General features: G+C 41.8%; 2 protein-coding genes across 2 annotated transcripts in view; one reads left to right on the top strand and one right to left on the bottom strand.

Annotated features, from left to right (window-relative positions):
* Positions 1-10,672, top strand: part of LOC308301112 (nesprin-2-like) — a gene marked incomplete at its 5' end in the record, with an annotated part of 93,378 nt that extends 82,706 nt beyond the window's left edge. Inside the window, 8 exons of the mRNA XM_080745008.1 lie at positions 1,371-1,504; positions 3,093-3,219; positions 5,453-5,658; positions 6,315-6,515; positions 7,706-7,822; positions 8,437-8,628; positions 8,890-9,002; positions 9,608-10,672. Coding sequence (XP_080601134.1) covers positions 1,371-1,504; positions 3,093-3,219; positions 5,453-5,658; positions 6,315-6,515; positions 7,706-7,822; positions 8,437-8,628; positions 8,890-9,002; positions 9,608-9,818 — 1,301 coding nt within the window. The 3' untranslated portion in view covers positions 9,819-10,672. The remainder of the gene's footprint in view (positions 1-1,370; positions 1,505-3,092; positions 3,220-5,452; positions 5,659-6,314; positions 6,516-7,705; positions 7,823-8,436; positions 8,629-8,889; positions 9,003-9,607) is intronic.
* A 391-nt stretch (positions 10,673-11,063) lies between these two features.
* The window catches only part of esr2a (estrogen receptor 2a), a 31,352-nt gene continuing 29,424 nt past the window's right edge, over positions 11,064-12,991 (bottom strand). The window contains exon 10 of the mRNA XM_080745132.1: positions 11,064-12,505. The gene's annotated coding sequence lies outside the window, so the exon portion shown is untranslated. The remainder of the gene's footprint in view (positions 12,506-12,991) is intronic.

Here is a 12,991-nt window from a genome sequence, read left to right as displayed (position 1 = left end):
TTCATAGCAGAAATTGCTGATCTACACGCTCACAAAGCTTTAGATTGGCTATTTCTGACGATTATGCACAATAATGGCGGCTACCTCAAATAATCTGGCGACGATGTATTAATTGTGACAGGCCTACAAACAGCTCTATCAGGGGCTCAGTGTTGCTTCATGGCTGCAGCTGTGTCACTCCTCCACTCTCCAGAGGAAGGGTTTGGAACCACTGTGGTGGTGATGAACTTCTCCATACTGTTTTTTCCCTGGTTGTTGTTGTTTTTTTCTTGCCTTGGACGGGGATGTAAATGCTGGGGTTTCTTCAGCCGCATGGAAAGCCATAATTTCCTCCAGTGTTATGGTGGACAGTTGTCTTATTGCAAAAAAGAATGCAGTCACTTGGGTCCTGCTCGTGTCTCTCGCTCTGCTATTCTGCCACTCGCTCTCCAAGCTTCTACTGTATTTAACTCTTTGAATGTGTTTTTTCCCCCTCCACAATTTCATCTCCCATTTGAAGGTAAACCTCTTTTATGATGTAGCCGTGGGCCAAGCAGTCTAGAATAGGCCTGTCTGTATGTGTGTCCAAATGACCAAATGAGGTATAGGCCATCACAACACAAGCATTCAGTCAGTATAGTGTGGCTTCACCACTGTACACAGCCTTGTGATTTGTTAGGCTTTGTTAATTCACAAATTGCTCAATTGCTAGACAGTTCATGATTGGACAGGGAGATCGGCTATTTACAGAACAGTACAGTATAGACAAGACAGAACAATATGGTTTAGGTGGTTGTGTTCATGTACACATGAATTGTGATAAAACGCAGAGATCAATTCTGCACTTTTCATTTTGTATTTTTGTGAAATTGATACAAATCAGGGCTACAAAACAAAGGAGGTAAAAGAGGTAGAGTTCTCACAGGCCTAAACATGAAGGCCCGGCCCTAACTGGGCCTATGACTAGTAAACATACATTTTAGTCCCTACCCTGCCCGAAAATGTTGGGTCGGGTAGAGTCTGGTTCGGGAAGAATTTGAGAACTATCACAGAGTAAAAGTAATATAAATAATAGAAAATATATATTATTTATTCTTTCATTGAGCCTGAGGCCCGGCCCGGGCCCGGCCCGACTAACTAGCATACATTTTAGGCCCTACCCTACCCTAAATGTCGGGTCGGGTTTGGGTATGGTCGGGTTCAGGCAGAATTTGAGAACTCGAGAGGTATGCTTGGCCTGCCTGCTTCCATGCTGGTACTCAACCTGGAGATAAAAAGGGGGATAATAAAAGTGAATTCTCGTTTTAATCGCAGACTCTAGTGCAGCGTGCTCCCTACTGAGTGTGTGTGTGTGTGTGTGTGTGTGTGTGTGTGTGTGTGTGTGTTTTCAGTTTCATCCAGGTCCATGTCTATACCTGAGTCTCCAAAGTGGCAGTCGCTAGGAGACTCGGTGAGCGAAGCTGGACCCCAGCTGGACTCTGAAGCCCAGCCCACTCGCACCAGCACACCCATCAAACAGGGCTATGTGAGTCACAAGTGGAAGAGGAACAACAAGGCTAGATTCACTAAGTGTCTGCTGGCCTTTAGAAGATTACAGTACAAGACAAATACATTAGTATCTATCCATTTCTACTAACGTGGCACACCAGAGGTTTTTACTGGAGAAATGAGAGAAAACAAGCATCACTTAATGATTTCAAAATAATTTATTTGCCACTGCATATTTGCACATACTGTACACAGTCCGTGAAATCTGTCCTCTGTATTTACCCATTCTAATTATGAAGACCAGTGAGCGGACAGAATCATTCAATAAACAACCTAAATAGAAAAACTAGAAAATGTGTTGCACCATGTCCCCTTTAGTCTAGCATTCCTTCATGTTGCCTCCATGGTTAACGCTAGTTAACGGTGGCCACGGTGGACAGCAAAATGGTCTGACCAGTTCATCAGTTCTTCCCGGGACCAGGATAAACCCTTTTTTAGTTGCCTGGTTCCAGCCCATAGACCCCGCCCACTCTCAGAGTGGACTCTTTCTCTGGTCTGGAGCTGAGTACATGAATCGGCAGTTTAGCAGCCAAAAAGTTCGGCTGATCCAATGAGTGCAAGGGTGGGGGTGGGTCTAACGAATATCCAATCAGCGCAGCAGTTGAAACGATTTAAAACGAAGTTCACACACGACAGGCACATACACACGCGCGCGCGCTGAGTTCACCAAGCTGTTAATGTTGATTACATGTTTCTGGTCGCAGTTCTGTGTGGAAGCAGTCACTGGCACTGACAGAGACACAAACACAAACACACACACACACACACACGCCGCGGCCGTGCGTCTCGATCACCGTGTGTCTCGATCAACGTGCGTCGCGATCACTCACGCGCTGTCGCGTGTGTGCACGCTCGCAAAAAAGTCCCTTCCCCGTAAATCGCTTAGAATAGGGCACAGTTTCAGACTAAAGTGTGAGCTGAGTCTGAAATCAGGCTACTTTTTTAGTATAGTAAGCATAGTACTGTCATGTTAATCTATCCAGAAGTAGTGTTAACGTTCCTTCAGCCAGGATCAGCCCTTACAACCAGTTATGTGCATATTTATTCATAACTGTGAGATATACTGTATCTTGATGACGCCGAATGGACAGTTTTAGGTTTTGCAAATCTCTCGCCTTCCTCATCATTCTCTACCGACTGTTTTCTCAAATGAATAAACTCACTGCAGCTCTGTGCTCATTTTCGTCATCATTCTACCTGCTAAACTGAAAACATGTGATCGCGCTGACGTTTTGGTAATTCTCTGCATACTCAGTCAGGAGATTTGGCAGATAATTTCAGACGCTAGAACATTCACAGTGAATACATCATATTAATGCAAAGGAAACATTAGGCAACAGATGATCCATAAAAGTGTAAGAGTGTGTGTGTGCGTGCATGTGGTTCAACACATCGGTTAGAGAACGTGTATACTGTATAAGTGTGGTTGAGGGCATTACATGGGAAGAGTCAAAGGAGAGTTAGTTACAGTAGATAGAGTAGGCTTAGAAAATAAGTAACGCAACGTAATAAAATTGCTCCATAATTGTGTGGATGATGTGGATTTGTGTTTTCATCCTCTCCAGCTCCGTCTGATGTCGGAGTGCAGCGGCAGCATCGAGGACATTAAGAGAGTGTCCTTGATCCTGGATGACGAGGAGCAGCCGGAGGAACCGGGCCTGACCGGCCTCAACACAACGGACAAACAGTCAGGTAACAGCAGGAGAACACAGTAAACCAGGGTTTCCCAAACCTTTTGGGCTCAGGGCACCCCTATAAATATATTTTTCATCCGAGGCACCCCTATATTATAATATTACCTTCATGACATTCATAATTTTCACTCCCAGTACCTTATATTCGTGGTATATTTTAGGGATTATGTCGTGAGGAAAACATTGAGATAATTACCATTTTGGTCAAAACTTACTGAAAATAACTCTGTACTTCAAGTTTAAAATGATACCAAATATTTGTTTAAGTGTTCAAATAAATTCCAAATATTACCTAATGATCTTGCGGCACCCCTGGACTGCTGTCGCTGCACCCCAGGGTGCCCCGTCACCCACTTTGAAAACCCCTGCAGTAAACATTAGGGCCTTAAACTGAATTCCCCAGGGGTCTATGCTAGGGTCGCTCAATTCTTCCCTCTAAATAGCTTCCCCAAAAATAGAACGTTCTGCTATTTTCGCTGAATGTTTTGCCCCAGAACAGGGTTCAAGTGGTTAACCACTTGAACCCCAACACCCTATTTTTGGGGGGTGGGACATGATCTACAAGCTCACAACGTGCCTCAACAAGAAGAGATTTTGTGTTCACGCCGGGAAAAAAGAGATCCAAGTTCGAGTTGTAACTCAGGTCCGTTTCTCTAAAGACCGGAGGGTTAAAGTGGTTAAATGAAGGCTGAGACAATCTGTGTTTTCCTGCTGGATAGTTTGATGTGGTGAACTACTGTACAGTGCATGGTGATGGATGTCTGGTTGACCCATAGTTTGGTCAGCTCTTTGAGTACTCCTGAATTAGACAGACCAAGGTGACTCCAAGTATCTATTACATTCACAAAAAGGGATTTAACTGTGTTTTTAGATAGTAGAGAGATGGCGTGTGCAAAGATTGGGGCCAAGCAATGTTGGGTGTCCCTAACACTCAAATCAAATCAAATATGAAGTGCAAAATAATAGCATTTTGAATAGATAAGCTGGATTGAGAATTCCAATTCCACGATTAAGTTAATGGCCTCATCATAATGCACACTGTACTTCAAGTCATACAAGAAAATACAAGACCAGAATGAATGAGCTGAGTGTTTCTGTAACAGAACAACAACAAAAGGAACAGAATATGTTTTTTTTTTACTTTACAGGGGTACCTTTTTGGTCCTTTCATATGCTGCAGGGTTCCCCAATAGGCGGCCCGTGGGCCGCTGTCTTGCCCACACCAACCCCTGTAATAATGGTGGTATAAGAGCAGCAACAACACTAGTATATCGTCGTTGTCGGGTGGAAATCTCATACTGTATCTCCAAATTTGTACATTCTTTCGCAAAACATACAAGGCCGTCGCACGAAAGTAGTAAAAACAGCCGATCTACAAGCACACAACGCCTCCATGAGGCGTTGTGTGCTTGTAGATCGGCTGTTTTCACTAGTTTAAATCATTTTTAAAATGATAAATTCAAAACGAATGGTTTTGGACATACAAGATTTTCACCCGACAACGACGAAAACTGTCGCTGGAGTAGTGGGAACGCCACCACCGCCCCCTGCAATTTTGGGGCCCTCGGCTTGGTACCCTAGACATGATTCGGCCCTTGGGGAAAACTAATTGGGGAACCCTGATATACTGTCATAAACTTGAGATACACAATACTGTAATAATGCACTGCATCAGTGTCAACTAATCAGTGGTGGAAGAGAAGTACTCACATTGTTTACTTGCTGTAAGTAAAAGTAGCAATACCACAATGCAGAAATACTCTTACAAGTAAACAAACATATTCGATCATTTACTTGTGAAGTATTATGCAGAATGTCCCATTTTACAAGTTTTAAAACGTATCAAATTTATAAAAGACATTTTGAAAATAGCCGATCTACAAGCTCACAAGCTTGTAGATCTGCTATTTTCATCAAGCCAAAAGATATATTAGGGCTGAAGTGGATTTTGTAATTGTAAAAATCTATGTACAATATGGGAAACTAAAGTACAATATTTGCCTCTGAGATGTAAAAAAATAAAAGAAAAATCTAAATGGTACTTACTATAAGTACTAGCCTGGTAAACCGTTGTGAAATTCACATTTCATTTGTAAAAAATGTAAATGTGAAATCTACGACCGGGATGGTTTACCAGGCTACTTAAGTACAGTACTTGACTAAATGTAGCCTACTTAGTGCACCACTGCAAATAATAAATAATCTCTGTGTGTTTGTGAATGTCCTCTCAGGGGTGATTGAGCGCTGGGAACTGCTACAGGCTCAGTCCAGGGGCCACACGCTGCATCATGGCCCCCGGGAGCCTCAGCAGGTGGACAGTGACCTTGCTGACATCACCTCCTGGCTGGATGGTGTCATCCCAGAGTTGGAGAAACTCCAGCACTGTGACCCCGCAGCCAGCATCCAAGACATGGAGGCAAGAGTCAAACAAATGAAGGTAAACACTTCATCTGAATAATCTGTGCATTACAATAACAGTGTTCCCCAAACTTGGTCCTTGGGGAACCCCTTTCACATCAGGGTTTCTATTCTACCAGGACCCCTAGTACAGCTGGTCTTCTATCCTACCAGGACCCCTAGTACAGCTGGTCTTCTATCCTACCAGGACCCCTAGTACAGCTGGTCTTCTATCCTACCAGGACCTCTAGTACAGTGGTTCTCAACCTTTTCAGGCTGCGACCCCCAAAATAATCATATTTTAACTGGGACGCCCCCCACGCTGACGAGCACTAAGAGTTGAGGCATTACATTTTCTATAGTACGGTTCTATTGTGAAAATAGCCGATCTACATATAGCATGTAGATCAGCTATTTTCACAATTTCTGCCTTTGACAATTTGGCCAATGTTTAATTTGTAATTTTGGAGGTATTTAAATTCCCTTAATTGTCAAATTAGAAATGTGCGGATACCCTCTATACAATTAAACTTTGTTGGTTTGTTTACTGTTGAGTGAGATTACCAGGACCTCTAGTACTGCAGGTTTCTTGGCTTTCTGTCCTATTAGGACCTTAGGTACTGCTGGCTTCCCAATTAGCATCCAGACGTCGCTGATCCATGTAGTAGTCTATATTTGCTGGTGCTTCTCTTGCAGGAGACTCAGAAGACGTTCGCTCGGTACAAGTCCACCATGCTGTCTGTCAACCTGGTGGCTCAGGAGCTGCCAGGCCAGAGCAGCCTGGAGGACCGGGAGCGAAAGGAGAGCCTGGCAAGCGTGAACCAAGCCTGGAGCCAAGCGTGTACATGCCTGGAGGAGTGGGAGAACGGACTGAGGAGGACCCTCATGCGCTGCCAAGTGAGATGTGATGCTGAATGAAGGGCTCGCTGTAGAGCCACCTTTCATTTTTAGACTGCACCATTCTGTGCATTTGATTTGACGAGCACAAAACTTGATGGACCGATAATTACTTGCACTTTCAAAGACATTGCTTAATAACATTGCTTTGCATAAGGAGCTGTCTGGAACCTTTTAAATGGAAAGCCTTTAAAACTATTTTCCTGTCCGCCAGGAGAACATTTACCCCAGAAGAGCCATTAGGAGCAAGAGTCTTAAAGAGAGAATCCTAATGTATTGTAAAAAAAAAAAAGAATGAATCATGCGTTACACTAATTGTATATGCTATATAATGTGTAAATATTAACAGCCCTATTATTTATCATCTACATCATGTCTCATATTTTTTAAGTGTTATTTCTAATTAGTAAAAGAAATCGCACTGACCTCTGACTGAACATGGTGCCAATGGTTATCACAATGCACTAGTTTAATTAGAATAGCAATCATACAGATTAATATTATGCCAGAGAGAAAATATTGTTTTGTGCTGCCAATACTTAAGCAGCATTAAGGAACTACATACCAGTGCTAAGCTTCCAATTATCCAATTAACCACTTGAGCCCTGTATACTGGACAGTACAACAGAGGTCTTCAACAGGGGATCCGGGACCCTTAGGGGGTCCTCAGAGTTACTACAGGGGGGCCGCCAAGTCTTTGTGTGATGTGATCATGTTTTTTACATTAATCACTTGAACTCTAGCATCCTTATTCTTAATGGAACATTAGCCAAAAATGCAGATCTACAAGCTCACAACACCAAGCGCTGCGAGGCATTGTGAGCTTGTAGATCAGCTATTTTTTTGGCACAGAGGTTTGGTGTAGAGGGAAAAGAAGAGCAGACTAATAGGTATTGACAGTTCAAGTGGCTAAATGTATGAAAATACACATTAATCCAACCTACACATATGATAGTGCCTAGTCTAAACTGTATAAGAAATCCTTAATCTGCAACACAATTTTATACGATATGTAGTGGGGGGTCCCTGCTTCATCTCTCTCTCAGCTAAGGGGTCCTTGGCCTGAACACTTTTTTTTTTTTTTTTGTCATTTACAAATGTAAAAAATCTTGACTGTATAAAGACGCCCAAAATAGGGATTCCAGGTTGAAACTAAAGTGGTTAACCATCAATGACTTTAACCCCTCCAGGAGTTCCATGAAACACTGCACTCCTTGCTGCTGTGGCTGGCCCACGCAGAGGGCAGCCGTGATGCCCTGGCCCTCCAGCAGCCAGACAGCCTGCACCACAAGCACAACACACTCACTGTAAGAGCACCGCTTTGTCCTCCGCAGCCGTTCACCCTATTAGCTTTTTAAAGGAAAAACGATTGTCAGCAGTGACTCTTGAAAGCCATTGTAAACTCTGATCTTTATCTGAATTATTGTCATCCTTTTTGAGAGATAAACTATTCATTTGAGGTTTCATTATTCGATATTAACTGGCATCTCATATTTGTGATGTCTACTATTGAATACTACGTAATACATTGTATTTGTATGACACCTTTTGTACAATGTGTTTTATATAGCATTTAATAGTTTCATAGTGTATTTGCATGTACAGTACATGTCACTAAGTGGAGCGTTTATGAATGTGCTGAAAACTAATCAGACTGGAACTTAAATCCCAGCATCCATTATGATATTCTTGGGGTAACATTAGCCAAACTGATCTACAAGCTCACAACACATCACACCGAGACGTGTTGTGAGGTTGTAGATAAGCTATTTTCGGCAAATAGATTTGGTGTAGACTGGAAAAAGTGGTCCAAGTACAGAGCCAACTCGGCTACAGTTTAGTCTAGTGATTAAAAAGAAAAAAGAATCTGTTAATAAGAAATGTTGAAATAAAGGATGGACATGATCATCACCACCTCCAGGCTCTACACAAGGAGCTGCAGAGCCGACAGGCCGAGCTGGACTCTCTGCAGGCCCTGTGGTCAGAGCTCCAACCTGAGGAGGGGACGGAGGACATCGGCGAGGCCAGGGAGAAGCTCCATGTGACGGGGAACAAGCTGAGGCTTCTCCGGAGGCAGGTGGCCCAAGATCTTGGGGCCCTCCCAAACCGTCTGGTAATGTGCCTTCAGTTTACCGGTTCAGGAACAGGGTCTAAATTATATAAATTCAAAATCCACCAATCTCAGGGATCTCACAGATTTTGTGGCAACTTGAATTCAAATGTAATTGCCTTGTAATTCTATGGTTTTGTTGGAAAACACAAGATCTGACCTGTGTTGTATGCCCTTGCTGCCCTAAACGGATACAGGCAAAATACCATAAATAAATCCCAGCTATATTGAAACAAGCGGTTGACTGTTCCGTCTCCATTACAGGACTATGAGACATCGTCTCCCTCTGCACCTGAAGGACACACCCAGGCCAAAGTTCCCACTGCAGCCTCTTCTCCGCAGGATGCACATTCAACCAAAGGCCATAACTCTCAAAGGTATGAAGGAAATGGTCAAGAGTTTGCTTGCATTTATTTTTATGACACCTGTAACCTCTACTTTTGGCTTGTGGTGGACATTTTTGTCAAAATTCCATTTTTGCCATGGATATACAAAATGTGTGGACAATAGTGTTACCAGAAACACAAAGAGCTAGCCCTGAATGACCATAACAGGTCTGTAACTCAGAGTGTACAAATGGAATCAAATGGACCCGAGTCCATTTGTACACTCAGAGTTAAGGGGGTCCTTGCAAATAAAACATTTGAGAACCACTGGTACCGGTACTAGTTGGACTCCTAATATGCCATAGTGTCGTAGTAAAAATAAGTGTCATACATACAGTATTCTGAAGAAAACCTGGAGACTTGACAATCAGTAATTGGGTCTTATGATCAAAATAAGAACGTAATGGTGTGAAACAAAAGAACATTTGCCACAGACAAGACAAAGTCATTGCCACGGACACATTTGTCCACGTACGGACATATTGATGACCCCTGCCTCTGGTAAAAACCGATCCATCCCTTAATGTTGAATAATCAAAGAGGAACTAAACAAGTAACGGTTTAACAACTTCAACCCTGTTTTTGAACATGTACAGGGAGAGGAGGAGGGATCCATCCCCACCTCGCTCCTTCTTTCAGCGGGTGCTCCGTGCTGCCTTTCCCCTTCACCTCCTCCTACTGCTGCTGCTGCTGTTGGTCTGCCTGGTGCCCCTCCCAGACAGTGAGCCTGGCTGCACGCTGGCCAACAACTTTAAACGCTCCTTCTACCCCATGCTACGCTATACCAACGGCCCACCGCCCACATGATGCTCTAATACGCACACATGGACGGTACACACACACACACACACGTAACCTCTACTTTCACTTCACTCCGAGTGTGTACAAATGGAACTGAATTACACACAGTTACACATCTCTAAAAGATTTGTCTCGTTCTACTTGTACACACAGAGTTAAATGAATACTGAGGATCTTATAGCGTATTAGGTGTTCTTTCCCACAAATCAGATTGATTGATACTCTGCAAGAAACAGAGGCCTTGCTACTGTCCAAAAATATATCTATTTTGAAAGATTTATGTTCGATGAAGATGGTATTTATTCCATGAACAAAGTATGTCATTTGCCATTTGATGGATACCTGGTCCTAATGTAAACTTGTCACACCACGTTATGTACTGTAAAAGCTGAGTATATTCATTGGCCTAAAAGGTTTAAAGGTAATAACAGTTTTGGTTACTACAGTAGCACAAACCAGGTATTCATAATGGCTCTGTTTGTTTCAACTCTGTAGCACTCAAGGTTATCAAAGTATAATCCAAGTCAACTATCTCTCTTTTATCGATTAATGTATCCTTTATTAGGTTAAAGTGTACTTCTCAAATAAGATAATTGATTATTAGTGAGCACATTATTATCAGAAATCATTGTCCCAACCCCAAATAGAGCATGGATGGTTTTGTGATGAATACTGTTATTTCATGTTCTCAACCAGGCCACTTTCAAACACATGGAGCTATTTTAGTATTGAGAAATCATAGGCAAATAAATGCAAGCTTCTGACAAGCCATCAGTACCAGAGGATTTTAAAATTGCAAACATTTCCATGGCTTCGCAGTGCACTGAACAGGACTTTATAGTCCACAATTTATACATGTACAGTCCACAATTTATACATGTACAGAATGTAATATGTTCATACTTATTTATGAAATCAAGCAAATCAAACGACACGTTTATGCCCGTTTTCTGGCAATAAACACTGCTTGTCTGACCCAATTTTCTGTGGCCATTATTTTCACTTGTCATCTCAGGTACAGTTTTCTCAGATGAAAATGGCTGAACTAGGGATGGGGCAGATCAGCCACTTATAAATGACATTTAGAGGAAGCATCCTTTTAATGGACTGATTGCTTGCACTCTGCATGCAGACATGGCATCCTGGTGGCAGGAAAAAGGGGTTGTGTGCCAGATTCAAACCTCAGATTCTTAATTTACTCGGTGAGCATGTGGAGAAATAGGTGTACATTAAACAGTAAGCCACAAAACGTTTTTATGTTGCAAAGATTTTTACTTAAAAAAAATGATCACCAAGAAATCAACAGGCATTTAGGTTACTATCATTTCTAGGTACAGAAGGTACATTGTATGCTTACACTGTATGCTGTGCATGGGATATGTATTCATAGTGATATACCGTATAGACTAAAGGTGTCTAGCAAGCTAGCTCTATAACTGAACCAGTGCAACATTTCAGAGGTGAATCTTTTTTTTTTTTTCAAAATTTCTTTTCAATCTTGCAGTGCAAATTCAAGATTATCAAAAGCTGCGTAACAGCTGCACACACACAAATAAGAACTATGATACAAAAATAGGCTTTTTCCTTTTCTTCGAGCAAAACAAGTAGAAGAGTGCAAAATTGTCTTTATGGTATAGTGGTTATGCTTCTTCAACGAAAACGTGATTGACAACCTGCGACAGCAGAGCAAGGACTGGATAGCGAACAAGTAAAGGCTACTGGGGTATTATAGTGTACAGAAACAACTCCCCATCTTGGTACAACTGAGTGATGTTGTCTGTACATCCTGTCTTGATGACCACATTTTCCACTTCTAACTTTCTTAACCCAAGCAACATTTCAGGTCTTTGTAAAGGGCGATTTAAGCTTAAAAGGACAATTTTCAACCTATCTTCATATAATTCATTCTCACTAATGCTCATTACAAGATGGCACGATTACCAGTGACGCCAATGGTAGGCAGGTTTGGTGGTCATTTCAAACAAGATTTCAAAAATATGTTTTTATTATTTATTAATTTGTGAAAAATAGCCTCTATTTCAGCATGGAAGGAAGAAAGCATCTTATTATGAGCATTAGTGAGGGCCAATTATATGAAGATCAGGTACAAAATGGGTGAAGGCTTTAAGTTGCACCATAAACACTGAAATAGCCAATCTACACATACACAATGTGTGAGCTTGTAAACAATTTGGCCATTTTCGGTGCGTGACACTGGCACACATACAAAAATAAAATCAGGCATAAGAAATATTTCTTCTAATGGGGTTTTTCTCTTCACATTAGTGTCTTTTGATTTCTTTTTAAAAGCCTGCTTACAGTTGTGCCTATCGTTTAACATAAAGACTCAGAATTTCTACATTTCTCTTTGTACGGCCTGATGCCAGAGATGTTAGGCGTCCATATCACGCCCAGCTGCCACGCACCTACACCGGAGGCAGCTGCTTTCAATACTAATGGATTATGGCCACAACCTTGGATGTTTTTTATTTTTAGTAGCCATGGCAGCGTTCAATAGAAAAGGCTATTAAATCGGCATCCGACAGAGTGCATCCACCTTTGTATGATACAGAAAGATACAAAGTGTATGTTTTCTACCCATCAGGAGTTTCTCCCCAGACTCCACTCAGAGCCCTGAAATTTTTTCTGTCTCCAAAGGTCCTCTGTTCCTCTTCAGCCAGCAATTCTCAACACTAAAAATGAAATGCAAAGTACAGACGGACATATACAGGTATTGTCAGATAAAACACAATGACAATTAGAATGCTGTCAAGATGAATGTTCATATGACTGTTGTATGGAATACATGTAATAATATGCTGCTGTATTGTAATATCAGAACTAGAAAATAACCTTGAATTGTATTTAAAAAAATGTCCCCCCATGTTTATCTTGACTAAGGGAGCAGGGCAGTCTGGGTGAGAGTCTGGTACCAGACCTTAATGTGACTCGTTGTGAGCGTGTGCTGTCTGCATGATACCGTCATACGATGAAATATAAAATATCGAGATACAAGATTTCTGCCCGACAGCGATAACAAAAAAAAATCAAACCTCGGTTCGAAGTGAAGCGGTGAATTCTTATTCTATGTGTTCTAGAGCTGTGAAATCTGTGTTCTAGATCTATACTTTCTATGTGCTTTAGTTCTATGTTTTTATGAATTCTGAATGAGGGCCAAA

This window comes from Nannobrachium achirus (genome assembly GCF_963921795.1).
Source record: "Nannobrachium achirus genome assembly, chromosome: 16".
NCBI classification, from domain to species: Eukaryota; Metazoa; Chordata; class Actinopteri; order Myctophiformes; family Myctophidae; genus Nannobrachium; species Nannobrachium achirus.
Note: the sequence above shows the minus strand (reverse complement) of the source record. Positions and strands in the feature narration are given on the sequence as shown.